The 25,212-nt window shown below is 39.4% G+C and overlaps 2 protein-coding genes across 5 annotated transcripts in view; one reads left to right on the top strand and one right to left on the bottom strand.

The window, feature by feature from the left end:
- The first annotated feature begins 222 nt into the window (after positions 1–222).
- Positions 223–24,641, top strand: TRAF6 (TNF receptor associated factor 6). 4 transcript variants are annotated; one of them, XM_052781888.1, is made up of 8 exons: positions 613–909; positions 8,408–8,734; positions 14,329–14,479; positions 15,090–15,248; positions 16,154–16,225; positions 17,595–17,672; positions 18,541–19,425; positions 24,026–24,641. In XM_052781888.1, exons 2-7 carry the CDS (start codon positions 8,439–8,441, stop codon positions 19,420–19,422), a joined length of 1,638 nt encoding a protein of 545 aa, XP_052637848.1. In that variant the 5' UTR covers positions 613–909; positions 8,408–8,438; the 3' UTR covers positions 19,423–19,425; positions 24,026–24,641. The 4 variants fall into 4 exon arrangements, with proteins under 4 accessions (XP_052637845.1, XP_052637848.1, XP_052637844.1 ...); XM_052781885.1 differs by lacking the exons at positions 613–909; positions 24,026–24,641 and adding an exon at positions 223–310 and having other exon boundaries at positions 18,541–23,232; XM_052781884.1 differs by lacking the exon at positions 24,026–24,641 and having other exon boundaries at positions 18,541–23,232.
- Positions 23,974–25,212, bottom strand: part of PRR5L (proline rich 5 like) — a 54,358-nt gene continuing 53,119 nt past the window's right edge. The window contains exon 10 of the transcript XR_008234401.1: positions 23,974–24,050. The gene's annotated coding sequence lies outside the window, so the exon portion shown is untranslated. The remainder of the gene's footprint in view (positions 24,051–25,212) is intronic.

Here is a 25,212-nt window from a genome sequence, read left to right as displayed (position 1 = left end):
CCTGACGGTTATTCCACACGAGCACCGGCAGGGCTGAGCGGAAACTGCCTCGGCAGCTAAAACCCACGGCCGACACCGAAAACCGGCGGTGGTTTTATTTATTTTTCCCGAGAAAGACGGCAGCGCCCCGCGGCGGGGCCGCGCCAGGCCGCCTGCCCCGCCGCCGTTCCCTCCTCCGCGGCGGCAGGGGGCGCCGCAGCCGACGTGGCGCCTCGGTGCAGCCCAGCTTGGTGGAGGCGACCGCCGCCCCGCCGCCTCACCGAGGAGAAGGCGGAAGTGGCGCCCGGCGGGGTCGGCGGGCCGGCGGTGGGTGAGTACGGGCGGGCCGCGGGGCGCTGCCGGCCGGCGGGCCCGGTTCGCCGCACTCTGGTCAAAGGCAGAGGGGCCGGCCGGGGCTCCGCCGGCGCGGGTCGCCGTAGGCGTGTGGCGTTGCCGGGGCTGGTGCTTCGGGAGCGGAGCGCGGCCCTGGCTGCCGGGCGGAGCGCGGCGCCGAGCCCTACGGCCTCCTCCCCGAGAGCGGGGCTCGGGCGTCCCGGCTGTGTGGGCCCCGGGGGGGGCTCGCCGGTGATGGAGGGCCGGTGGGCTCGGGCGGAGGCGCGGCAAGGCCGTCCGTGCTCCGAAATTGAAAGCGTGCGGCGGCCTGCTGGCGGCGGGGGGTCCAGCCGTGCCCTGCCTGTCGGCGGCGAGGGGCTCGGAGCCGGGCGGGCTGGCTGGCCCGGTGGGCCGGGAAGCGGGCTGGAAGGGCTTTCTCTTGCCTCTTCGCCGTCCTGGTTGTGCCCTCGGCCGGCCGTAGGAGCGTTGGCGACGGGCAGCTCCCGAGGGGAGCTCCCGGGCGTTCGCTCCGGCGCAGCCTCGAGTACACCGCTGTAAAAGTGGGCTCGGCTCTGGTTTTCCAGCTGTGAGATGGAGGTACTCGATAAATTCCTCGGGAGCATGTTAAAGGCCTGTAAGGATCACTTGCAAGAGAGGTTACTGTTTCTAAACCCGGTAGCTCTATTTTCTGGTAGAAACTGGCGGTACTTAATATTTATGGCAAATTTATTAACACGAGTAATAAGCTACGACTTCAACAGTGCTTTCCATCAATTTCATCTGGTTTAGATAGCTCACACCGAGTCTTTTCATACTTAAACGGAAATCTCGGCTGTAGGTGGGAGGAAAGTGTTCTAATTATATCCCTCATACCCAGTAGTTAACGCTAGGCAAAAATATTTCTCCATGTTTGCCTCTGAAAAGTTCTGCGTGCTGCAGAGCTACCCGTGAGCTATGTGGGTTTTGTTGTAGCTTATATACCACTGACGGAATCATTAAGAAAGTATTGATTTGAAGCTTTTGGTGAGGGAGAGGTAGGAAAAGGAACAGGGTGGGAGGGGGGGGACACAAAGTTACTGGCTGCACTAAGAGCTTCTTTAACATCTCCAGTGCATTCTACCCTGTGTTCACCAACTGCATTAACACTTGCAAGCCAACTGCTTTGTCTTTCCGTAGTATGAAAGGGCCATAAAACTAGTCCCACTAGTGTCAGAAGGAAAAAAGGTCACAGAAGCATGCTGATAAAAGCACTTGGATTATTCCCATGGCAGGTATCGCTTTGAGCATAATTCTTCTGCGTGTTCCACGTTACCTTCAGTTTTCCGCAGCAGCTAAAGATTTGTGGAGCTCAGTCAGGCTCCATTGAATGAGAAGTCGTCAAGACATAAATGGCTTTTTAAGTTTTGTAGTACTGCCTCACTGCAATACTGCTTTCTATTCAAAAAATGTGCTACTGTATTTAAAAGGATGATGCACGCAATAGATATGCTGATAGACCTTCAGAATGAAAAAACGTCTGAGGTGAACGTGCTTTTTCTTCACTTGTTGAACTTTCATGAGTTTAATATGTCAGGAAGAGTAACTTTTGTATCTCAGTAGCACAAATTAGCTAAACAAATATTAAAAAGTTTTAGATCCAGACTGTGAAAACTAACAGTAAAAGATTCTGGGTATAAAGCATGTCAAAAAGAAAATTAAAGTAAAAGTAAGGTAGAGTGACAAGGAGAAGTGTTTTAGTTGTTTCAGAATGTGTGCTTAATTCACTCTTTCTCTTCCCAGGGTCTCAAATCGTTTTACTAATGCCAGATTCAAGCCTAATGCTTGTTGAGGTAGATGGTAATTAAATCTAGCCTGGAGACTGTGCCTTGCGGAAATGACGTTTGTTCACAGCCATACTTCTTGCTGCCTCTTTTTGAAGTACTTTCTGTCCTGATGTTTACTTCGTCTCCATTATGGCAGCATCTTAAATTCTCTGCAGATCTACTGAGGGATATAGAAAGGCACAATGCATATCTCGAAGTGTTCTCAGTGTGCAAAGGGAGAGCAGAGGCCAAAGAGAGCAGAGTCTCTGCCAAAGTAAAGAATTAAATAGTATTGTTGTTCTCACTAACGACGCTTTCCTTGTATTTGTTAATCTGAACAATTCCCAGTGAAATGTCTCTAGAAGTTAATAAATTGAAGAAAGGTTTGGGGGATTTTGGTTTGGGTTGTTTTTTTGATTATGGAAAAACCCATGGAATATTTTGGTGTTAAATACAGTATAGTGCACTTCCACTGCTCACTAAAATTAAATTCGTTTTGCCATACTTAGGTAGGATAAAATATGAACATAACTGGGAGTATGCCACCATCTAGTCTCTTAAGTAACACTTAAGCATAAAAATACATACGTGATTAAAGCCTGACAGCATTCTCTCCAAGCAAAGAGAAATCACCTGGAAAGCTTCAGAAACCCCCAAAGGCTGCTCTGCTGCAGCGGCGGGAGCTCTCAATAGTGTCTAATGAGCTTTTAATGTTGTTGTTCGATTGTATTTGCCTCTAATAAAAATTCTTATTTTAAGTCTTTAGGTTCACAAGTTAAAATGATAAGTATAGTGGTTAACCAAAAGACTTAGAAGTCTTAACAGTTACTGCTATTAGAAAAAAACCAGTTGACATCTCGACAAATGTTTGCAACATGCTTGCAGGCTTTTTCAAGAAATCAGAATCTGTTTTTTGCAGTTACAAGTTCTGCCCGAATCTGCTATTGCTTTGGCTTGTCTAGCCATTTGATAGCTTTGAAATGAAAGTGTTTCATAGGTATTAATTAAAAGGAACTTGCATCATTTTATATGTTCTGCCTGAATGAGACCAGAGTGATAATAGTTACAAACCTCATAATGTAAACACACAGTGCTTATCACTTGTCAGTAGACCATTGATTAAAATGCCTGGGAATAAGCGTTGCAAGTATTGCTTCACAAACAAATTATCCAAAGTCACTCCACTGGTCTGTCAGTCTCATGCCCCAGAAATCTGTATGTACAAAACTGTTCTCAGTGAGGCAGAAAAAGAAAAGCAAAAAGTTTGGCCAGTTTTTCTGTCCATGCGGCGTTGAAGGCATTTCCACTGCTGGCTGTGTGCTGGCCAGGCTGCAAGCAGATTAATTATGTTTGTGAACTTCAAGTAAGAAAAGGGATTTGGAATAGTATTCTGTATTGATTTCCTTACTTATATGGCTACTTAGTGTGAATTTTCTATGAAAGGGCATGTGGAAATTAATTATATTCAGTACTTACTGATTAATACTCAAAATTTTCTATTTCATGGTAACTGATAACCCTCTCTGTTCAGTGTTCCTTCGCCTTTGCCAAATGCTCAAAGGTATCATTTCATATTTCAGTGTATATAGGATACAATGCCTACTTTTATTTCTTCCCTATTACTCTAATTATGGTGTAATTTTCCAGGCAATCTGAAGATATCTTCTGGTACCAGTAATATTTTTTGATTTAGAGAAGTTTCTGGATTAATCCCATGGCTCTTTGGAGCATGAAAATCTGTAGAAGTCCTACCTAAACCCCATTATATTATGGGACTCTGTGAACCAGAGTACTGACTTTTATTGTGTGTGTTAATTTAAAATGTGGGTGGTTTTTAATTGTTTTGAAATTGTTTTTGTCAATCATAAGGTACATGATTCTTGCAGGAGTTTGCTCGTTTGGTCTGACTGTGCTATCTTGGATCAACCTAATCACTTGGTAATGCAACAGCGTAAATAGCAACCTAGCACAGGTTACTTAGTGGAGAAACATTTTGTTAGGGTTTAAAGTGGGAAGGGTATTATGGGGACTCCCTGTGGTCTTAACTGTGTCTCTTCTGAGGCGTGAAGGTTTGATCCTTAGGGCATTCCAGGTTTCTGCAGCACAAATAAAGATCAAACAAATTCCGTCCATTACCATTTGGCCTGGAAAGCACCTTCCTTTCTGTTGTCAAACAATATAGCTGTTGCCTTGGAGAGAGAATCAACCTTTTCTGGCCCAAGGACTTTGGGTACCTTGTGTGTGCCAGCTAAAACCTGTTATCTGTCTACTGTGCAAGTCTGATAGGACTTCCTAGCTCTAGAAAAGGGCGTTTCAGGTGCTTTACCAAACAGAGTTTTAAGACTTTCTCTGCCTGAGAAACTTCACAGTAGCAAAAACAAGAATTACCATGTAATGATCCAGTTTAATTTCCGTTTTTCCTCAATCTGAAAGCTGGATGTTGTCCAAACAAAAAAGGTCATAGAGCAGGCTACCAAAGTGTTTAGTGTATTCAACTACCGACATAAAAAAAATTGATAAATTCTAAAGGCTGTGGTGTAGACAAGTTATTATAAATTAATAGTTGCATATTGTTGTAGTATTTGACTCAGTTTTGTTCAGCACAGAGGAAGAATAACAACTATTATCGATAGGGTAAAGAAAAACTGATGTGGTTTTGGGGCGATGTTTGTTAGGTTTTACTTCACTGGTAATCTATTTTGTAATCAAAAAGAAAGGGTAGCAATTTGATGTGAATTTGGGGATATATACTGGTTTGGGTTTTAAAATCCATCCTCTTCTAGCCTCAAAATCTTTTAAATTCCCCAGGGGAGGAACATGCAAAACTACTACAATAAGCCCACAAATTGTCTGCTCCACCTTCATCAAGGGAAAGACCTGTCATCAACATTCACAGTATGCTCTTCTCTAATTGGTTTTCCTCTAGCACTGCTCCGATCAAGAAGATTGAATCTATGTTCCTATTCTGGAGGATAAAATAAGTGCCACAAGAAACAGAACTAATGCCTACTATAGTAGTTACAACTTGTAGAGGAATTGTTTTAAACTGTGGTGGAGTAATCACGCCTCAATTAGTGGTCTGAGTAACAGCAGCGTGGTTTTTGATTTGGAAAGTTGTGCCTTGTCCCACACCTCTAAATACGTGTGGAGGACGCAGGATTTTCCTCACAGATAAGATGAAATAGATAAGAGTTGTAGGAGAAATTGTATCTTGTATAGAACATGAACAAAATTAAAAATCTGGCTCTTAATCACCTCGTTTAAGTTGCATCTTTGTGTCTGAATTTCCCTATTTAAAAAGAGGAGCCAATGATACTTGCACTTCTTTTTTTTAAAGAACCCCTTGGTCATATGCAGACAAAAAGCTCCGTGTGGGAGTGGAGTATATCACTGAATAAGGCGGTGTTTGTGTGAGGCTGGGATGTTGACTGGTTGCAGTGACTCACTCATTAAAATGACTCTGGTACAGGATTTTTCTTTCTGTAAACTGAATATACATACCTGCTGTGTCTGTAGAAACAATTTAAATGGGCAAAGAGAACACCACTTGCACAGAAATTAAATCTACAAAGTGTTCAACTATCGAGATTGTACTGTCAGATCCTGTCTTCTTCCTTATAAGAGCAATATTTCAAATAGTATGTTTTTTTCCTAGCAACAGCCCAAGGGAAGAGTCGCACACTTCTTTGCAATTAACGTGACAGCTGAATTTGGGTAAAGCTATTATATTTTCCTCCTTGCGACTTCCTGAATTCCTTTGTGACGTTGCTAAAGGGATATATGTTCCTCTTCCCTTTCTTAGTCTCACTAAATATACCCTTGTGGCTTAGAATAATGTGAATTTTTCAGTCCTAGGCTGGTCTGTAGATTCTAATATCCTGTATACCAACATTCCCACTCCTTTGGCCCAACTTAGTTCCTGTGATTTTTTGTGAAATGTGGCCTGTGGACTAATCATCCTCTGCAGCAGCTGTTAAATAGAAGTTATGTTAGTTTAATAACGGAAACAAGGTTTTTTGCTCCAGAGAAAAGAGACCTACCAATGGCAATCTAAAAAAATCCTTCTGTCACAGACCATCTTTCTAAGCATTGATTCTTCTGCTTCCGTTCCAAGTCATTGGGGGAACTGCTCAGTTCCATGGGGTTAAATTGATCGTTGTTGGACTATGCCTGAAGCAACTGCTCTGCTGAGAATTTACTTGGTGTTTAGTGTCTACTGCTGTTGCGTTTAGGAGCCTTGATTATAAAGCCTGTTGTGGTAGATAATGTATAGGGATAATACATGGGGGCAGAGAACAGGAACAGAAGTAAACACCACTCCTTGGATGTGGTTCCAGACAGCTCTGCTATGGAGTTACTTCTGCATAAAGTGAGCATTGCTGACCAGTTCAGTACAATTCTTAGCTGTCAAACTGTGCTTTGAGACTCTGTACCTTAATGGTATTTTGGAAATGTCAGGAAGTCTACTCCTCAGATACTTCTCCTACCTCTGTGTACCTCAACAAAATGGAAAGTCACATATACAACAGAATAAAAGTTCTGTTTTGATTCTAGCTGTAGCTGACCTCAGTATGGTAACTTTGCCTGTTTGGTTTTGTTTGGTAGATCTGCCTTTTTTTTTTGTCTGCATAACTGGAAAAAAAATAGCTTGTACACTGTTAGCTTAGGCAGTACTGCTAATTACCATGTAGATGGCCTAAACCACATTTCTGTACTGTTGCATGTGTTCAAGATATGTTTCCAGTAAAAGCTAGTTGAGGCTTTGTGTGATTAGTATTTCCGTTGATGTAGTCTTCAGGTGTCATAAAATAAGTACCCGAATAAAACTACCTGTATGTCCTCCTCCTACCCATGAACATTTTGTTAAAATGACTTGTGATGTTAAATTCTGAGAGAGGCAGGAAAAAGTTCAGTTTTATGAGCCTGTGGTCAAGGTAACCCTGTTCATTCTGCACCCCTTGCTGCCCTCAGAGTCCTCAGTAGTCATGCGGATCAACAATCGTTACAGTTCAGCTCTTGTTTAATCCTTAGATTTCCATCCCTAATATGTTTTGAATGGTGTAATGGTATTACAGTGAATGCAGTACGTGAACATTGGAAGAGACCTCTGCCTATACAGCTGTGCAAAAGAAGATCAAATCTGGGCTTAGTGGGCTCATTGTGCATGCCTGGCTCTTTAACCCTCAGCCTACTCATACTGCCTTGCACCTGGTGATAACCTCTGTGTTTCAAAGAAATGTCATTTATAGAAAACTAACCACAATGGGATTCTAAGAAAATGGCTGTAACCATTAAAAAATTGCAGGAGAGGAAAATTTCTTGGACTTTAAAAATTTATATTTGTTGTTTAGACCTTTCTTTAAAGTTCCCTCATTCAATGTAGAAACATTGGCAATCTGTTTGGGGATACCAGCATTTTTTTTTAATTTCATACCCGTGAGTTCAACCTGCTTTGTGAGCATTTTAAAAGCAGACTTTACTACGCCATTCACCGCTCTTCAGGGAAATGTGACTTTTATCTTCTGTTCTTACAGTCGTGTCCCTTGTCCTCCCCACTGGCTAGACTGGAGGAGGGAAAGGAGAGCAAGAACTCTGAGTACTAGTAGTTTGTAGATAGCTTTTGAGCTGTGGAAGTATTAGCCTTATCTCATGTCTAGCTGCTTACTCAATTTGAAGTCCTATTGGCAGTTTTAAAATGTTATCAGCAGTGCTGTATATTTGAATTTCATTTGCAGCACAGCATCTGCTTGTAGGTACTTGGACTTGCATTTTATTTGTGGACGTGCACCTAAACTAATTTGAAACTTATACTGTAAATTGCTGTATACAGAAAATGTTAAATAACATTTATTAACTGCAAGGAAAATACGGAATTGAGCTATTGTCATCCAATAAAACTTGGGTTTGTACAGCATTTTTCATGCAAATGATATTTGAATGCTTTAGAAGTAAATAATGCTGACGGGGTAGAGAGGCATTTTCAGTAAACATAGCAAGAAGAAAAAGTATTCCTCTTTTTACAGAAATCAGATAGTCAGATGAAAGAGATTACAGAAAGGTGTGCGTATTTGTGTTTGAACTAGGCTGACAGGATGCAGTGCTCTTTTCTGTATACTACAAGATAAGTAAAAAAGATAGATAACAAACTGGGAAAAAACACAACTAGTGATTTTGAGTAGAACCAAATCTGTGCCACTGTTCCAATGTTTCTGGTCAGAAATAAAATTTGTTCTTGATTGGAAAGGAAGGTCTTGGAATATTTTAAAGTAACGCATCTTTTTGTCATCTTGCAGAGCATTTCTGTGTAGCACTTGATTAGCTACTATGAGCTTGCTATATAGCGATAACAGTTGTGGAGCTCGAGACGTGGAAAGCGGCTGCTGTGCAGCCATGGCCAGTGCCTGCAGCATTGGAGCGAAAGAAGACAGCGTAAGCGTCAGCAGTGGGACTGGAAACCCTCCAAGTTCTTTCACAGAGGAAACACAAGGATATGATGTAGAGTTTGATCCGCCCTTGGAAAGTAAATATGAATGTCCAATCTGTTTGATGGCTCTTCGGGAAGCAGTGCAGACACCGTGTGGACACCGTTTCTGCAAAGGCTGCATTGTCAAATCAATAAGGTAAAGGAAAATTTATGGAAGTTGGCAGAGCAGTTTAAGGGCAATGTAAACTGAATAGAACTGCTTAAGGTGCATTACCAGTGAGTGCTAATAGAACTCTGGGAATTTATAATTCATTAAAGATGCTTTCTAATAAATACCATGTATGGCCAAAATGTCATGAGTTTGGAGGTTGCATAAGCTTTAGATAATTTGACATTTATAAATATTTACCCAGGTTATGAATCTAAAAAATCTGATTGAACAAACATTAAGTAATAATTTTAAAGTACTAGCCAAATCCTCCAAATAAATTCCTTTTTCAGCCCAGGATTATAAAACCTGTCTTTTCCCTATGATTGTTTCTCTTGATAACTACAGGCAACTACAGACAGCACGGTTCCTTGGTGCACATACAGCAATTCATGCTTTCAGTTCTTCACTTGAAATCAGCTGCTTCCTTGTTGAGCTGGAAGAGAGAATGTAATGAGGGAATAGTCTTGACCAAAGCATTGAGAGAGGAAACTAGGTGGCATATGGGGGAATGGGAATGAGATATGAAGGCAAGAACAGGCTGGGCTCATAAAAATGAATGATTGAAAGAGCAAGGAAGGGCAGAAAGTACGCTGGTAGAGCATACTTCCTTCAAACCTGGCATACAGTCATCAGTGTCCCACACGTGTCAGTGAGTATTGGAACACACTGATAGAAGGCTAGATATTATGCTGTAGGGTTTTTCCTTCTCAGCATAAGCCAGACTTTTTCTTATCAATTACTCAGCTCAAATGTCACAGTACTTCGGTAGGAATCTAAATATTTAAATCTGTGTGACCCACATATAGAACTGGTTGATTTCCAACCTTACTTTGCACGCCTTTGTGTAAAGGTCATCAAACTGTCTTCAATGTTATCATACAATGTTGTTTTTCCCAAGCATTTATTTTTAGCATGCAAAATGGACAGTGCTTTCTTGATTGGTTTTCCATACCATTTATCCATATTTCTATTCCATTTCTTTTTCTCCATAGTCCATCATTTGTAGCTCACTAAATGAATAGTATGCCAGCAATGATGTTCTCTGAATGCAGGGGTTTGTGGGCTTCTCTGTAGCTTCTGTCGTTATTGTATCTGATGCTACTGTATTTCTTCATGGCATCCCTTTTAGACGGAGGAGGGAAATGTTGGAGCCGAGTATGAGAAGACAAACTTAATTTTGCGTTCCCTACTTATGATAGCAAAGAGGAGGCTGTTTTCCTTTCTAGCCAGCGTAGAAATTTATTGTGTGTGTTTGCAGCACAGTTCTTGTTAACATTAGTTTCATCAATATTTCTGAGAAAAGGATGCAAATTCATTATCCAGAAAATGCAGAATACCACCAGTTTTCACCCATGAAAAGTGACTCACCTGTGGATTCTGCAGAGGAAGCTGAGAGATATTCAGTTGTCCACTAACCATACCATGAGATCACCCTCCTCCCTTAGTCCCTTGCCCCATTCACTATGTTCCTACTTCTGCAAGAAAAGTACATCAGCCCTTACCCAGCTGCATCACTCAATGGTATTCATGTCAGCCAGGTGCATGGAAGAAGGCAAAAAATCCCCAAACCTGAACCTGTCAGCTTTAACTGTAATCCAGTTGCGTAGGCACAAGCAGTTGGCTTCACTTTCTGGCCTTTGCTTTGCACATTCCAACCTAAATTCTTTCAAGAGGTTAATGTACATAATTTCATGCATGCTTGTAAGCCTTGAAATAGATGTTTGTACTAATAAAGGCCATTAAATTTTCAAATTCCTTACTTGCTCTCCCTGAGCTTGCTGTATTTCTTGGCAGTAGAAGTTTTTATACTCTTCTTTAACTTTGGTGTTTCTGGAAGGAAGAAAAGAAATCTTTAAACCTTACAGGAGTATGATGTCTATAAATCCTGAAGGTAAATTAGTCAGTACTTAAGTATACTGAGCTTTAGAAATGTCTACTCACCAATCATTTCAAAGACAACAGAATTCCTAGGTTGAAAACTGAGAGGAAAGTGACTAAACTTAAAATGACCAAAAATGGGTGTCTCGTTTCCAGTCTTTCAGATCCTTAACAGCTAAGGTGATCTTGTTTTCTAATCCTTCTGCTGATGAGCTGCACAGTTACGGTCACTGGTTAGATGAGCTGCACAGTTACGGTCACTGGTTAGAATTTACCACAGGACTGAGTGAGGAACTGCAGTGAACCCATGCTCAGAACGCAACATCTCGTAGCAGGTAGAGAAACTTCCTTCTTAAACCCCAGGCATGGGAAATGGTTTCTCTTCCTTTTTAAATTAACAGAGCGCTTGCTCTGCTCAAAGTTTTAGATCTGCAAACAGTTTCAATGACCAGAAGCTTTTGCTTCTTTTACACCTTTTCCCTATTTTACTTAAGTTCTGTAGATAGTGTTGATTGTTCCAGTGAATACTAAACACAGGTGGAAAGCATTTTTCATCTTGGAGACTATAGATGATCACCCTGGTATTTCAGGTGTTTCATTGATAGTAAATGTTTTCCTTCATTCCCCACTGAACTCTGTCTTTGGAGTACAGTTTGAGTGAATGCTTGTGAAAGCAGAGCAGACAACTTGGAGTGCCAGACCCCTCTGAATCCCTGAAGGGCTGAATTGCATGCTTAATTGGGATCCATGGATGAAGCTATTGATTTGGAGTATGTAGTCTCTGCAGTACAATATTGATTTGGAGTATGTGATGTCTACAGTACAATGTTGATTGATGTCACTGAGAAGCGTCTACAGAACTAAAATGAAAATGGAAAGTGATTTTTTTTTTTTTTTACATTCTCTGAGTACTGTTTTTTTCAGTAAGTGACTATCACAGCCTTTATTTGATCAGGAAAAAAATGTTTCTCTTTATTCCTCATTTCCTCACTGTCTAGCTCAAGTGAACACAGAGATTAAGAATTGTAAATGATAAAGGATGGACAAGCAGTTTTTGAGTAATTGCTTCTTGTCACTCTACAAAAAAATTGTAGTTGTCCATGTTGCAGAAGTTGTGGCTGCCACTAGAAGGATTTTTTAAAAAGCTTTTAAAGACTGGAGTTTTAGATCTTACAATGTGAGGGACATGATTAGACCAGATGGATTTGATCATGGTAAATGTTTGCCTCCCAGAAAGTCTTGGCATCTTTTAAAATAAAGCTGTCTGAAGTGCTTTGAAGTGCTATGAGTCATGGTAGTGAAGAAGCTTATCTACCGAAGTAGAACTACAAATAATAGTTTACAAATGTTACTGTCTACAACATGCTTGATTAGAAATTTTAGAAGAACTAAGTTCAGATGCAGTAGCTAATTAAATTTCACTCTAGTTTTTCTTCTCCTGTATCTTAGATCAAAGCTGACTTAGGGCTTGTAGTAGAACTCACCAAATATCATACCCTCTGTTTATTGGAAAAGCAGAATTATGAGCTGACAAGGGGCAGCAAGGAAAGATCTGGGTGCTAGCAGTTCATCAAACAGCCAGCATGGCTGCAGTTAAAGTGTATGCCACAGTGTATGTAACTGTTTCAGCTTCCAGGCTAAACTGCTCCGTTGCTAAAATCATGGAGCAGGCTTTTTCTTTAAACAAAATTCTTCCGGATTTACTTTTTATACCTATATTTTAATTTCAAGGGAAATTATAGGAATATTCATTGTACTTTGTAGCAGATGGTTATTGTTTCACGGGTACTGTTGTGCGTGGCACAGCCCAATGTGATAAATAATTCCAGCATAGGAAAGCCCCTTCTGTAATGTAAATTAGAACTGAGATGCATAAACTCAATTATGTCATAGGAAATGTATAGCAACATCTTTGTCTGTAGATGGATCTAAGCAGTCTTTAAAACGCAATCCCAATACTTGTAAATGGTGTTTGAAGTCTGTTTAATATACTACAATAAGTTATTGCTCTTTCCTTACTATAATAATTGGAAAATTGCCATTCATTCTTATTTTAGTCTTTGTCTGCTAGTTACTTAAACCGGGGATCTGGTAATCATTATGTAAAATTAATCTGTTGTTGGCTGTTATTATATATGATTAGCTTTTCTGTGTAGAAATAAGGTTGCTGTCTTACCAGCAGGCCTACTGAACTATCATTATACTTCATTAAACAGGGTATTTGTAACCAAGTTATACCTCTGAAAACTGATTTCCTGTAGGTTGCCTGCAAAGCGAGGGAACGTTTCTGCGTTGTGACACAAGATCGACACACTGATCATAGCTTAGGGAGCTCTGAAACAAAATGGCACGCTAGGTATTTTCTTTTTTTCCATTTGTTTAGGATTATGACACTCAGGCTTGTGGTGAGTTAGCTCTTGCAAGCAAAACCTAGGAAAGGAAGTTCATTGTCTCTTCTTGAAGTCTCAACTTTACCCCCGCTTCCTCTAGCAGCATTGCTGATGAAGGAGTTGCTGAGCAATTATTTCCTTTTCCAACAAAGAACACAAATTCCCTCCTGGTCTCTACAGCCCACTAGGTTCTACTTCCCCTCATGCTTGCAAGCAGTGACAATGATCTGGCCTTTGATCTTTGCACCACAAGTGCTCTCTGACATTTTTCCGCCCCATGTATTTTTCCATTTTATTGCTGTTTCCATTAGCACTTCAGCTCAGAAGCTTTGATCCCTCGTGCCTCTTTAACTGTATTATTTAATTATGAATAGATATGTTGACCTACTGGTTTCAGAAATGAGCTGATGCTGGATATTTTTTTAAAGGAAAATTTAGTGGAGGTGATCCCTTTTTAACTCCATTTTTAATGATCCTTGTGTTTAAATGTAGGTGGACAGAATGAGACAAAGTGGAACAGGCTGTTAGTTCCCTTGTGCAAGTTGCATGCACTCGTGTTCCACCATCAGACTCCAGACTTTGCCAGTTAGCACTGACTTTGTCTGCTCTTAAAATGGCTTCAGATACAACACCCAATTCCAAATCCAGTGTAATTTTCATAGTTATTAGTAATTTTTGCATCTGGACTTTTTTCACACTTCTTTGCTGTATAAATGGACAAATTGAAGGATAACCAGCTGATCAAATGGTCGTACAACAAAAACAGCAAAATGAGTTATATGAAAAGTAATGCCAAATAGATGAAGTGAATCTGGAAAAAAAAAAAAAAAAAAGACGTTTTTGCTTTCTCTCTCAGCTATGATCCCCTTGGCTGTTTATAAAGTGAGAAAGAAAGGAGAGAAGGTCCAAGGATCTTTGAAGGTTTGTTTTGAAATAGTATGTGAAATATTCTTTGATGTTTGAGCTATGTGAAGTACTTACAGAAACAGGACTGTAAGTTCTTAGTTTCTTTACATCCTCCTCAAGTTTATTTCCAGAGTATCTATCATGGCATTTGTCCAAATAAAAAACTATTGAGTTAGGAAAGTGCTGCGATCCCAGTCATGCCACCTCTAGTGAAACTTGTGTATTGTCAGTTTCTCTGATGTACATTGCATTCTTTCTGGTAATTGCCACGTAAATGCCATTTTTTTCAAAGACTTTCTTAATATGTTATAATTTGGCCACTAATGTCTTGCTAGTGTAAAAATATTTTAAATGAAGGGTAAAGGAAACTTGGAGTCTCTTTTTCATTGCTTTTCTGTGTTGTAGAGATGCAGGTCACAAATGTCCGGTAGACAATGAAATTCTGCTTGAAAATCAACTTTTTCCTGACAACTTCGCTAAACGGGAAATCCTTTCATTAACGGTTAAGTGTCCCAACAAGGGCTGTGGTATGAAGATGGAGCTGAGGCATTTAGAGGTGAGAATTAGTTTTGAAAATGTGGAACCTTGTTTTCATGGACCAGTAAAAATTCAAAATGACTTAACAAAGATGGTCATATCCGATATGTGTTTATGCTGATTCAATGCATTGTTTATTCAAGACTGTAGCTACATGTGTTTGTTTTTTGATGAGTCTCTAACTGTAATTAGGTTATTCTCAAGTGAACATCGTAGTGCATGAAAATTGTACTAATGCAGCTTTCTCTTTAGGATCATTCATGTTTGTCTTTTGATCAGCTGTATCTGTACTTCACACAAGTTCCCTGAAGTCAGTTAAATATTCCCTCAAAGCAGCTAGATATATTAGTTGAAATAATTGTTTTGGAAAATAATACACAAAGTTAGAAGGATAAACACAAAGCTGAATTTTTACCTGAGAGCATTCTTAAAGCTCTGAATACATGAAGTCCTGATCTTAGTTATGGGACAATAACAGGCCATTGGTAAAGTCAGCATAAGTGTATAAGGATTTGCTTGCATGAAGGAAAGGTTGCAGTTTGTTCCTCTTGTACTGTGCTTTATCTTGAAAACAGATGAGACGATATTACCTGTTTGTTGTATCAAATCCCTCTTTTGTCCTTGTTCAGGACCATCAGTTGCAGTGTGATTTTTCTGCTGTGGAATGCCCACAGTGCCAAGGAGCCTTCCAGAAGAACCATCTGAAAGAGCATATGACACAGGAGTGTCCGAGGCGTCAAGTCTGTTGTCCAAACTGTGCCACATCTATGGCCTATGAAGATAAAGAGGTACTTAGCAGGCGTCTGTTTTTTCAACCTTCATTCACATGGGTTTGCTTGTAAATGGAACATCAGTTTTAAAAAAAAAAAAAAAAAAAAAGGTTTTGGTCTAGAAGAGCTCTTTGTGCTGCACAGGTGAGAAGCTACAAACTCAGGACATTAGTCTAGAACAGGTGAAAGCTGGGGAGAGGATTGTGCTTAAATACAAACTTCTTGGGAACCCTGTGGTGTGAAAAGACCTGTGTAAGAACCATTGATTTTTGGCCTTACCAACAGAGAGGCCGGTATCTACTGCCAAAGTAACACCCAAAGCAGTATTTATATTTACAGTTTTTAAGCCTGGCAGAAAGGATGTGTCAGGAGATGCATCTTTTGGGGATATCTGCTAACACACAAGACCAAGATCATTTCTGAATTCTTCTCCTGGCTCTGCATTTTTCACTTGGGTGATACTGAGGATAGTCCTTCCCTTTTTGAGCTTCCATTTCTTTATCTGTATATGGATGTATTTTATCTCAAGGGCTATTAATTTTATGATATCATATTATGAATTGTCAAACAAAAATACCTCATATAGTCCAACAATACAAAAGAAACCTTTAATATAGTTCCATTACAATTGAACATGAATTTCAGAAACAGCTGGATAAACTCAGACTCCTTTGGAGGAGAAGAGCTTTAGGAATTAAAATAGCTGCAACTTTATGAATCTCTTGTATCAGTCCAGGAAAAAACAGTAATTGTAGAAAACATACTATTCAGCGTAGGGGGGTTGTCTTTGTTTCTACAGCTAAATGCAAAATTTGAAATGTAAATAAAAAATCTAACGCCTTACTAGAGGTGATTAGCACTATTTTAAATTGTGTAACTTTACTGATTCTTTCTTTCCTCTCTTTTTCTATTTGATAACTAAGCTCCATGACCAAACCTGCCCACTTGCCAATGTATTTTGTGAATATTGCAACACAGTGCTCATCAGAGAGCAGGTAAGACACTACCTTACTCTGTGTTTGATCTGGGTCAGATGTTTTGTATTTACATTGCTGCTTTAATTTGAAATTAAACTTGAAGAAACGGTTTGTCTACTAGCTAATAAATCTCTACCTGTCTGTCTCTCTGAAAATGTTGCATCCAGTGCAGGTGTAATACTCTTAAATGCTGCTCCAGCTTGCAATCGCAGTCTGGTAAACCTCTGTAGTATCACATTGTTTAGCTATACTGCTTCTTGACAGAGGCCATGCTGCATGTTTTTGATCGTGAATGGAGGTTAAAAAATACCAAGCAGCTGCCAGGGGTTATGGCTGACATTAGAAGACAAGGCTTTGATTTGGGCAGAGAGGGAGAGTATTTGTAATTGAAAAGCCACTGTTGGAAAGTAGCTATAAATAATTTACTATCAAACTGTAGATGCCGGCTGAAATTCTGCTTGTCCGTTACTATTGTAATAGCCATTATTATTTCTTCTATTCAATAATAACTTACTTCATTGACAGGAAAATGATAAATGTTATTTAATTTGCAGCCTATCCCTGTTTGAATGGGATGGCAACTATGTTAATGACTTGGGTTAAAATAGAGAATGATCTTGTCAAATTGGAGAAATACTCTGAAAAACAGGATTGAGTTTAGTAACAACAAAGGCAAAAATCTGTTGTTGGGTCGAATAATGAACTGCAAAAATAGGGAACAGAGAATGGTAAACTAGGTAATGGTTTAGAATTAATGGCTGACCTATATTAAGCTTGTGTTCTACTTCATCATGATACTTAAACAAGGCAAAGATACTGGGTTGTATAAACAGGTATTTTGCCTGTGAAAACCAGAAGTATCCTTTGCTCTGTTTAGGGCTTATAAGGCCACAGCTGAAGCTGTCCAGCTTTTGAGGTGGGGATGGATAGGGAGGATCCAGGACAGCGAGTTAATTGGGTCTGGAAAATGCAGACCATAAGAAAAATTGAAGTAACTTGAGCTTTTTGAAGAAGAGGATAATGAAGAGAGACACAACAAGTATATGCAAGTAGTGCTTCAGAAGGCAAGGAAATGGACTGTGATCTAGCTTGAGGATAGGCTAGAAACAAAAGGCATTTGTTCTAGCAAGAAAACCCGACTGCTTTCTGATGCCTAATGTAAGAACAAAGGCAATGAATTGTTAAAGTACATACAAGGAGGATGTAGAATTTTTATCATCAGCTAACATTTTTGTTTAAAACTTCCATATTTCTTTGAGAAATTATATAGGTATAAACTGATCTGACTTCAGGTACCTATTCAGAGTCCATCCAGCTGTATTCTTTTATGATGTTACAAAAGAATACTCTTGATGGAAAAATTAATTTCAAATCTGGTTTGTTTTAGATGCCTAACCATTATGACAATGATTGTCCTACTGCCCCAGTGCCATGTTTTTACAGTGCCTTTGGGTGTCCTGAAAAGGTAAGCCTTTTATCAGAATCATGAATCACAGACCTTCTGCATGTTTTTGTTGTTTTGGTTTTTTTTTTCCAATGTGTTCTCCTATTCTTGTCTCATTCACCAGCCCAAATCCTCAGTGATTTGTGGGGTTTTTTTTTCTTTTGAGGTATCTTAATTCTAAAACACTACATCTTCATACATAGTCTTTCAAAGGTCTTTACAAATTTAAAAAACTCTGTGAATTATTTGCTTGATGAACTTGCTTTTATTAATCCATGATTGTTTTCTCAGCTTTCATGTCAATAAAGTAGCTATAAAGTAGCTTCTAGCATTTCTTCCAAAGTTGTGACCAAACGCAGTTATGGCTCTTAGAGTTCAGTGAAGAAAACCTGATGGTGCTTTAAATTTGATTAAATTCTAGAATTATTTAATCTGGATACTCTTATTTTAGTTGTTTAATACCTCTTTGTAAAAATGGATCTTCTCCCTTCATCATTTCTGCATCAGTTTTCATACACCTTTGTATTTCGTACTATGGAGCATTTTAGCAAATCAATGAAGGGAATACAATGCTGATTTAGAACAGAGAAGAAATACTAAATGTATGTTTATCATTAAAGCTTTTTCAACATGTCACTATTTTGAGTTGAACAGTATTTGCCCACTGGCTTTTGAACTTCTTTTTTCATTTGTCATAACAGTGATCTTAAATTTGGAGCCTTCCATTGGTAAAGTGCTACTTTGTCACATCACCTGGTCTTGATTCACATTCCAGTTTTTCTCACATAACAGAAGCAACTAGTTGTTTCATTTTCTTCAGAGCCACATTTAAGATGTGATTGAAGATGATGTTTGATATGTTCCTAATGCCACATCTCTTAAATTCTAGATGCAAAGGAATGAACTGGCACGACATATGCAGGAGTTCACTCAGGTTCACATGAGAATGATGGCTAAGAGTTTTCAAAATATCAGTGTTACTGCTACAAATCCTGTACCCTTCATCAATGGCCTACCCTTTGAGCCTGCGCTCTTCTCACACGTGTCACATGCCGCATATGATTGTAATCCAGAAGTTGAAAACTTCAAAGAAACTATTCAGCAGTTGGAAGGTCGTCTGGTAAGACAAGATCACCAAATCAGAGAACTTATTGCTAAAATGGAGACTCAGAACACTCACATGGCAGAACTCAAACGTACTATCCGAAATTTGGAGGGAAAGATTACTGAAATGGAGGCACAACAATGTAATGGTATTTATATCTGGAAGATTGAGAACTTCAGTGGACTTCAGAAAGCCCAGGAAGAAGAGAGACCTGTTGTGATGCACAGTCCTGGCTTCTATACTGGAAAGCCTGGCTACAAGCTGTGTTTGCGCCTGCATATCCAATTACCAAATGCTCAGCGTTGTGCTAATTTTATATCTCTGTTTGTCCACACTATGCAAGGAGAGTATGACAGCCATCTGCCTTGGCCTTTCCAAGGCACTATACGACTTTCTATTTTGGATCAATCAGAAGGCCCTGAAAGGCAGAATCATGAAGAAGTAATGGAAGCCAAGCCAGAGTTACTAGCCTTCCAGAGACCAACAATTCACCGCAACCCAAAAGGTTTTGGTTATGTGACTTTCATGCACCTGCAAACCTTGAAACAAAGAACCTTCGTAAAGGATGATACCCTTCTGGTGCGCTGTGAAGTTCTAACGCGTCTAGATTTAAACAGTCTCCGCAGAGAAGGATTTCAAGCTCGGAGTACTGATGGAGCTATGTAGCCTGTAAGTCTTAACCCAAGGAATGGAGCCACTGGTCATGTTCTTCCACCACAGATTACAAGCGTGCTTCATCATCAATATAGGCTGCATTTGTAAAAGATCGTAGTTGCCACTATAGTTGATCTTCACCCGAATAGAACTTTGTTGTTGCTGGTATACTTTTTTTCTGTATGAGGTCATGTGTTCAAATATTTGGTATTGTTCTCTATTAAAGTAATAAGCTACTTCTGTAGCAAGCTAACTAAATGAAGTGTTGTTAATCAAAACTTAACTGCCTACAGGAAAATCCTAATGAAGTACCTGTACATCTCAGTTTGGTAAAACTTAAGTCATATCAGAAAAGACCTGTAAATCTTTTTGCCTCAGTGCCTTGCAATAGATACTGTAGCAGGGAAATAGCTAAATTAATAAAGATGAGGTTGGTTTGTTTGTTTTTCACAGAGCTTGGGAAAGTTGAGACAGTTTCTATATTGACTTATCTAGAATTTTGAATTGGCTATGCTTCTCTTGAAATCTGAAGTCAGGTTAAGACTTTGCTCACATTACCAAGGGTTGAGGTATGCTTTGACGCTTCCCTCCTGTGGAGTTAGCTTCAGGAAGTTGCATGTCGATGTAGAGTTGATACTAGTATTTCTGAAAGACATGTGGTAGTGTTGTGGAGAAGGCTAAAGGACTCTTGAGCTGAATTCACTGAAGAAATATTTGTAATGTGGTCTGAAAGGGCCTCCCCTAATTCTCTTTATTTTGATAAATCTTTTTGTGCTCTGGGCCCAGAATGTCAATCACCATCACCAGAGAGATAAAAGTGCAGCATTTGAATGAGATACCTTTGTGCTGGTGGGATCTCCTCCTAGTGCTGGGCATTTTTTCAGGTTGTGAGTGGATACATGAGCAAAGGTGTGTACTAACTAGATAGGGTGATGCAGAGTTTGTTTTATTGTTGTTGAAACCTGAATTTGTACCAAAGCTGAACTTGGGACCTGCAACTGTTCGAGTGATCTCTTGGTGTTTTAAGTGACCTATGTCATCTCCTATGAATTCTCAGTGGACAGCTACCTATATTGACATCCAGCTGTCCTGTTAGACAATAGGAGCTGGGCTACCCTCAACACTTTGGAGGGGAAGAAGAGCCTGTTAATTAGTGTGAGGAAAAAATTGCAATCCTGTTTGCTCGTAGGAAAAAAATCTGGCTTACATAGTTACTCATTTACCAAACACTAGATTCACTATGTCAAGAATTCGTGAGCTTCCTAATGTTGCATGTATTATTGTTTTCTGTACTGATTGTTTGTATGCCATATAAATGTTAATTTTGACCAGTCAAAGCTGAGTAGTTCGAGTTCACTGGTGCTAAAAATTTTAACTTACCATGGTGCTGATAAAGTTCTGAATCTTGTCTTTAAAAGGAGGGAAGAAAAAAGTTTTGTTTGCCTCATAACTTAAGTACAGAGTCTGATATCAAAAAAAGAACTAAGCCATACATCAGCATATGTATATTATTTCTCCAAGCTACTGAAACAACCCAAAGACTTTAGACGCTGCAACTTAAAAGATGCTGAAGAGTATTCCAACTATTTGGCCTCATCAAAGCAATCCCATGGGGATCATCAGTGGGGAAAGTGCATATGCTTAATATATACAAGACTAATGAAAGCCTGCTATGGTATATTGATTTGGGAGGCTACTCTGCCTGCCTGCATGAGATTAAAAGTTCCAGGACCCAGCCTACCACTTTGTTCATCATATCCAGATAAGTAAAATTTATTTTGCAGATAGAGCCTATTAGTTGAAGAGGGGTTGTGTTCAATGGAGTATTGTCACTACTGAAACATGAACTTCCCAGCTAATGGTAAATAAGTCATTGACTTATTTAGTGTATTCTGTGTGTTTAGAGGACAGGTGAGCACATATTACTCAAAATAGGAAAAGATCCATACTTTACAACTGTCTTTTTAAACCTGTTGAGTAGTTTTTATACTGAATAGCCTCATCCTGTTAGCTGAATTGTTTCAGATTGTCTTCAGTTAGAGCATTCCTAGCAGATAAACCATTCTTAACCAAGAGCTTTTAATGTACGTGACAGTGCCCAGACCCATTGTATACAGAAGGCACTGTACACTAGTTCTCCAGTAATTTTCAAGCTATGTTAATTATCCATTTTTTCCAGGATGCTCAAAGACTACCATTCTCTTTTGTTTATTGGGGGGGGGGGGGGGGGGGGGGGCAGAAAAAACACTTGTAGTTTGACAGCTTCTTCCTGCCACAGTTCCTTCCTCAACCCTAGTGATACTAACAAAAATGTCCTTAGTCTGTGTTCTAATAGTTTATACCCAAGACCCACTAAGTGCATTAATACTTTCTTTCCTTTTGAAGCTTTGCATTATGGACTGAATTTTTGCTTTGAGCCTTATCTGCTAGATCTGATATATTTCTGCCTTGGGAGAAGACTCAGTTTGGTGGCAGGTTCAGGAGTTTAAATGATTCAGGTTAATATTGTACAATAGCACAAACCTATAGGGAATAGAAAGCTACTGCATGTGTAATACTGTATTGGCCACAGTAATATGAATGCTTTATTCACTGCTGCTATTCTACTGGTTTTGTATTTTAATATTACCAGGTAGAACTCTGAGTGATGCCAAATTACTGTAATGCCAGAGTTTTACATGACAGACTTTCAGAGCTAATTTGCTAAGTATCAGTTAAATCTTACTGTCATGAAAAATTATAAATGTTAATGAAATGTTTATTCATCTACTTGTTCCATTTTCCTCTTTCTTCCCCCACCTTCCAAGCTACTCTTCTTCTTAACTGCAGTTCCAGAGCTTTCTCTTACAAATAAGATCATCTTCAGCTAGCGGAAGAACTTATGAGTCTACATTGTTACCATCTCGATGCATAGCCTTCATGAGTATTACCTTTATCTTTTATTCAAACTTTTCTAAGGTTAGCACGAAGAGATTCAGTTTCTATGTGAAAATATATTTTCACTGAAACAGCCTCTCTTCTCTATTCCCCTTCCTCCAAATCTGATCTTTTCTTTTGAGAAATTGTTTTACCATGGTGGATTGAGGTATAATTGCTAGAACTACTTAAATGGAAGCAGAAAGGTATGCAGTGTTGAAAGTTGTCTCAAAAACAAATACAAAGAAATACGGGGATTTAACCAGTTTCCTGTGTAATTTCTTCAGGAATGGGGTTCTTTAGTTCTGTAATTCTTGATGCTTTGCAGCATTACTGGATCTCAAGGTGGTTTAGAAAGTGGCTTAGCTGCTTTTGTCTTCCAAATTTCTGTTTTCTTGAATGCGTTTTAAGTCAGCCACTCTTTTTGTGTGTATTTTGCAAAGCTGCTATGGCACAAATTTTCCTATTATAATATATTGCAAATGTGTTTTCTTTTTGCCTCTGAATGTCTTCCCCTGCAGGGCAGGGAAAAATTATTTTACTAAAAATGTTGGTATGTAATGTGTATGTGGGAGCTCAGACAATGTGAGATGTATAGACTTGTTTTTTAAGTGGTCTCATGATATGCCTGGTCATGTTTGCTATCAAGGGATTAAACTTGCTAATGAAATAAAATCAGGGTGGCCTTTCTGTTCTTATTTAGAGACGCTTTCACATCAAATATATTGATGATGGATGCAAAAGATTATTCTGGGGTCAGTGAAAGGTTTGTATTGGTTTGCATTTGAACAGAATGAAAGTACTCCTGTTCCCTTGGAAGTATTGATAGATTGTTTAATATATTTTGTAATTAATGCACAGCTATATTTCTGACAGGATTTAAAAAAATAAACTAATTAAACTGTGCACTGTATGTTGCTTCTTTATTCATATGGGGGGCTATTCAGAAAGATTAACTAGTCCAGGACCTCTGGGGTAGTTTCTCTGTCTTGTGGGTCTTAGAGTTGGCTGGTTTTTAATGAGGGACACTATGTGTCATATAGCACCAAGAAGGCAAAAAATCTTCTGTCATTTATAAAGGGTAGCGGTAGCTTTTTTCATTACTAGAAGACATAGCTAGTGTAATTGATGATAAACTAAATGTTCTCATGATCATCCTGTAATTTAAGATGCAGCTCTGAAAAATACTGCACACTACCACCTCTCTGGCCACATCCTGCTTGCTCGTATTTGTCGCAAAAACAACAGGGTTGAAGCTTAGTTGCAAGATACTCAGAAACCAAAGGGAGTTCCTCTGTCAATAAGAGAAGTAAGTGTTTGCTTCATGGCAATCTGCTGATTTATCTCAACCACAGAGGCATTCTGGATCTGTTTTTTAACAGCATCTGCAGGAAGGGAAATCTTGATCTCTGACTCCGTGCCCTATAGAGTGTGTAATGTTCAAGACCTTCACATTCTTCTAAGGAAACGTGGTGGTATTTACTAGACATAATATCTAATGCACTGCAGTTAATGTCAAGTTCATTATGACTTTATCTTTCATCCAAGTTGGTCGTAATAGCTTCCATGAGTAATGGATAGGAAAGCATGCTCAGATACCAGCATCTACTGTGTTAATCCATTTTTAATGCTCCGTATTTTTAAGTGCATTCAGTCTTCTTTCGATGAAATGAAGTAATAATGGCCTTTTTCTAAACAGGAACATTAGGCCTATGCAGCTGCACCTATGAATGGAAAGGCAACATGCAGAAATGGAAGAATCCAGCAATATAAAAGTATGTTCACACCTATGTAAATACAAATGTCTCATGTACCTGTATGTTTCTGAAAAAACTTGGCTTTGTACTGCTAAACTAGATGTGGACCAGGATAGTCTGGCTAAATATTTTATTGGACAAATACCAGTTCATTGCAGCGACTTCACAGGAAGAATGTGTTTGTTTTAGCCAAAATCCTTATTTAGTGCCAAAGCAGTTGCTCTGCTGCCTTATCTCCAAAAAAGCACTAGCCCAGCGCTAAGGCTGTTCCATCTGGAAAGAGAAAACTCCTTGTGCAATTCCTTACGATGCTATCCTGGGCGAGTACACACAGCTCCTCTGTGCTGCATGTAGATGCTGTGACTATTTAGCCTCTTCCAAGACAGGGTTTGGAGAAATCCACAAAACTGCCTAAATTAGCCCTTGATGAGGGTTGAGTATGCTATTAACTTGAGCAATAACTACAAGGCAATAGAATGGGAGGTTAATGGACCAAAAATGGTGAGTAGGAAAACCAGGCCTGGCTGGATTAAATGAGTAAGATAGCTGATGAATTCTGCCTGGTGTACATTTTGGCTCAAAAAAAAAAAAAAAAAAATCAGAAAACCACACAACCCCAAACCTCATGTCACTCAAAGAGGAAATTGTTATGCTAGCAGGAAAAATGACCAAAGGAAACATACTTCACTGTCACCACTGTCTCACCCTCATCATTTTTCCACCACTGAGCCTTTGTCCACTCCATCTGGAAGGGCTGCCTTGACCATGCTGGACTGAGCGGACCCTGGTGCTACTACCATGCTTACAGGATCAGAGAGGCTTAGTGACCTGGAATACAAAATGTCAGGATCTAGGGCCTTCCTGTCTTTTTCCTTTACTGGTTTTAATTTTTTCCAATTAAACCTAACCTCCTTGATAAAAATGCATGTGTCTGAGCACAGAGGCAGACATTTAACAGTTACTTTAAGCTTGTCAGGGCTCAGAACCTGTGAAGAGTTCGTGCTACTTTGGCAGTCTTTTCCAGTTTCCAAACAATTGAAAAAAACGAACAACCCACAGACAGAACTGTCCTTGTTTCTCTTATTCTTTTTTCATTTCCTCTTGCCTTCAAGGAAGCAGAAAGAGATTC

The sequence above is a fragment of the Harpia harpyja genome, chromosome 3, assembly GCF_026419915.1.
Source record: "Harpia harpyja isolate bHarHar1 chromosome 3, bHarHar1 primary haplotype, whole genome shotgun sequence".
Lineage (NCBI taxonomy): Eukaryota > Metazoa > Chordata > Aves > Accipitriformes > Accipitridae > Harpia > Harpia harpyja.
This window is presented reverse-complemented; position numbering and strand designations above follow the sequence as displayed.

What these genes read in the sequence shown, in the direction of transcription:
- TRAF6 (XM_052781888.1), top strand. Translation starts at nt 8,439, where the DNA reads ATGAGCTTGCTATATAGCGATAACAGTTGTGGAGCTCGAGACGTGGAA. An exon ending in TGCATTGTCAAATCAATAAG is followed by an intron (nt 8,735 to 14,328) that starts GTAAAGGAAAAT and finishes TCTGTGTTGTAG; the next exon opens with AGATGCAGGTCACAAATGTC. An exon ending in CAGTGCTCATCAGAGAGCAG is followed by an intron (nt 16,226 to 17,594) that starts GTAAGACACTAC and finishes GGTTTGTTTTAG; the next exon opens with ATGCCTAACCATTATGACAA.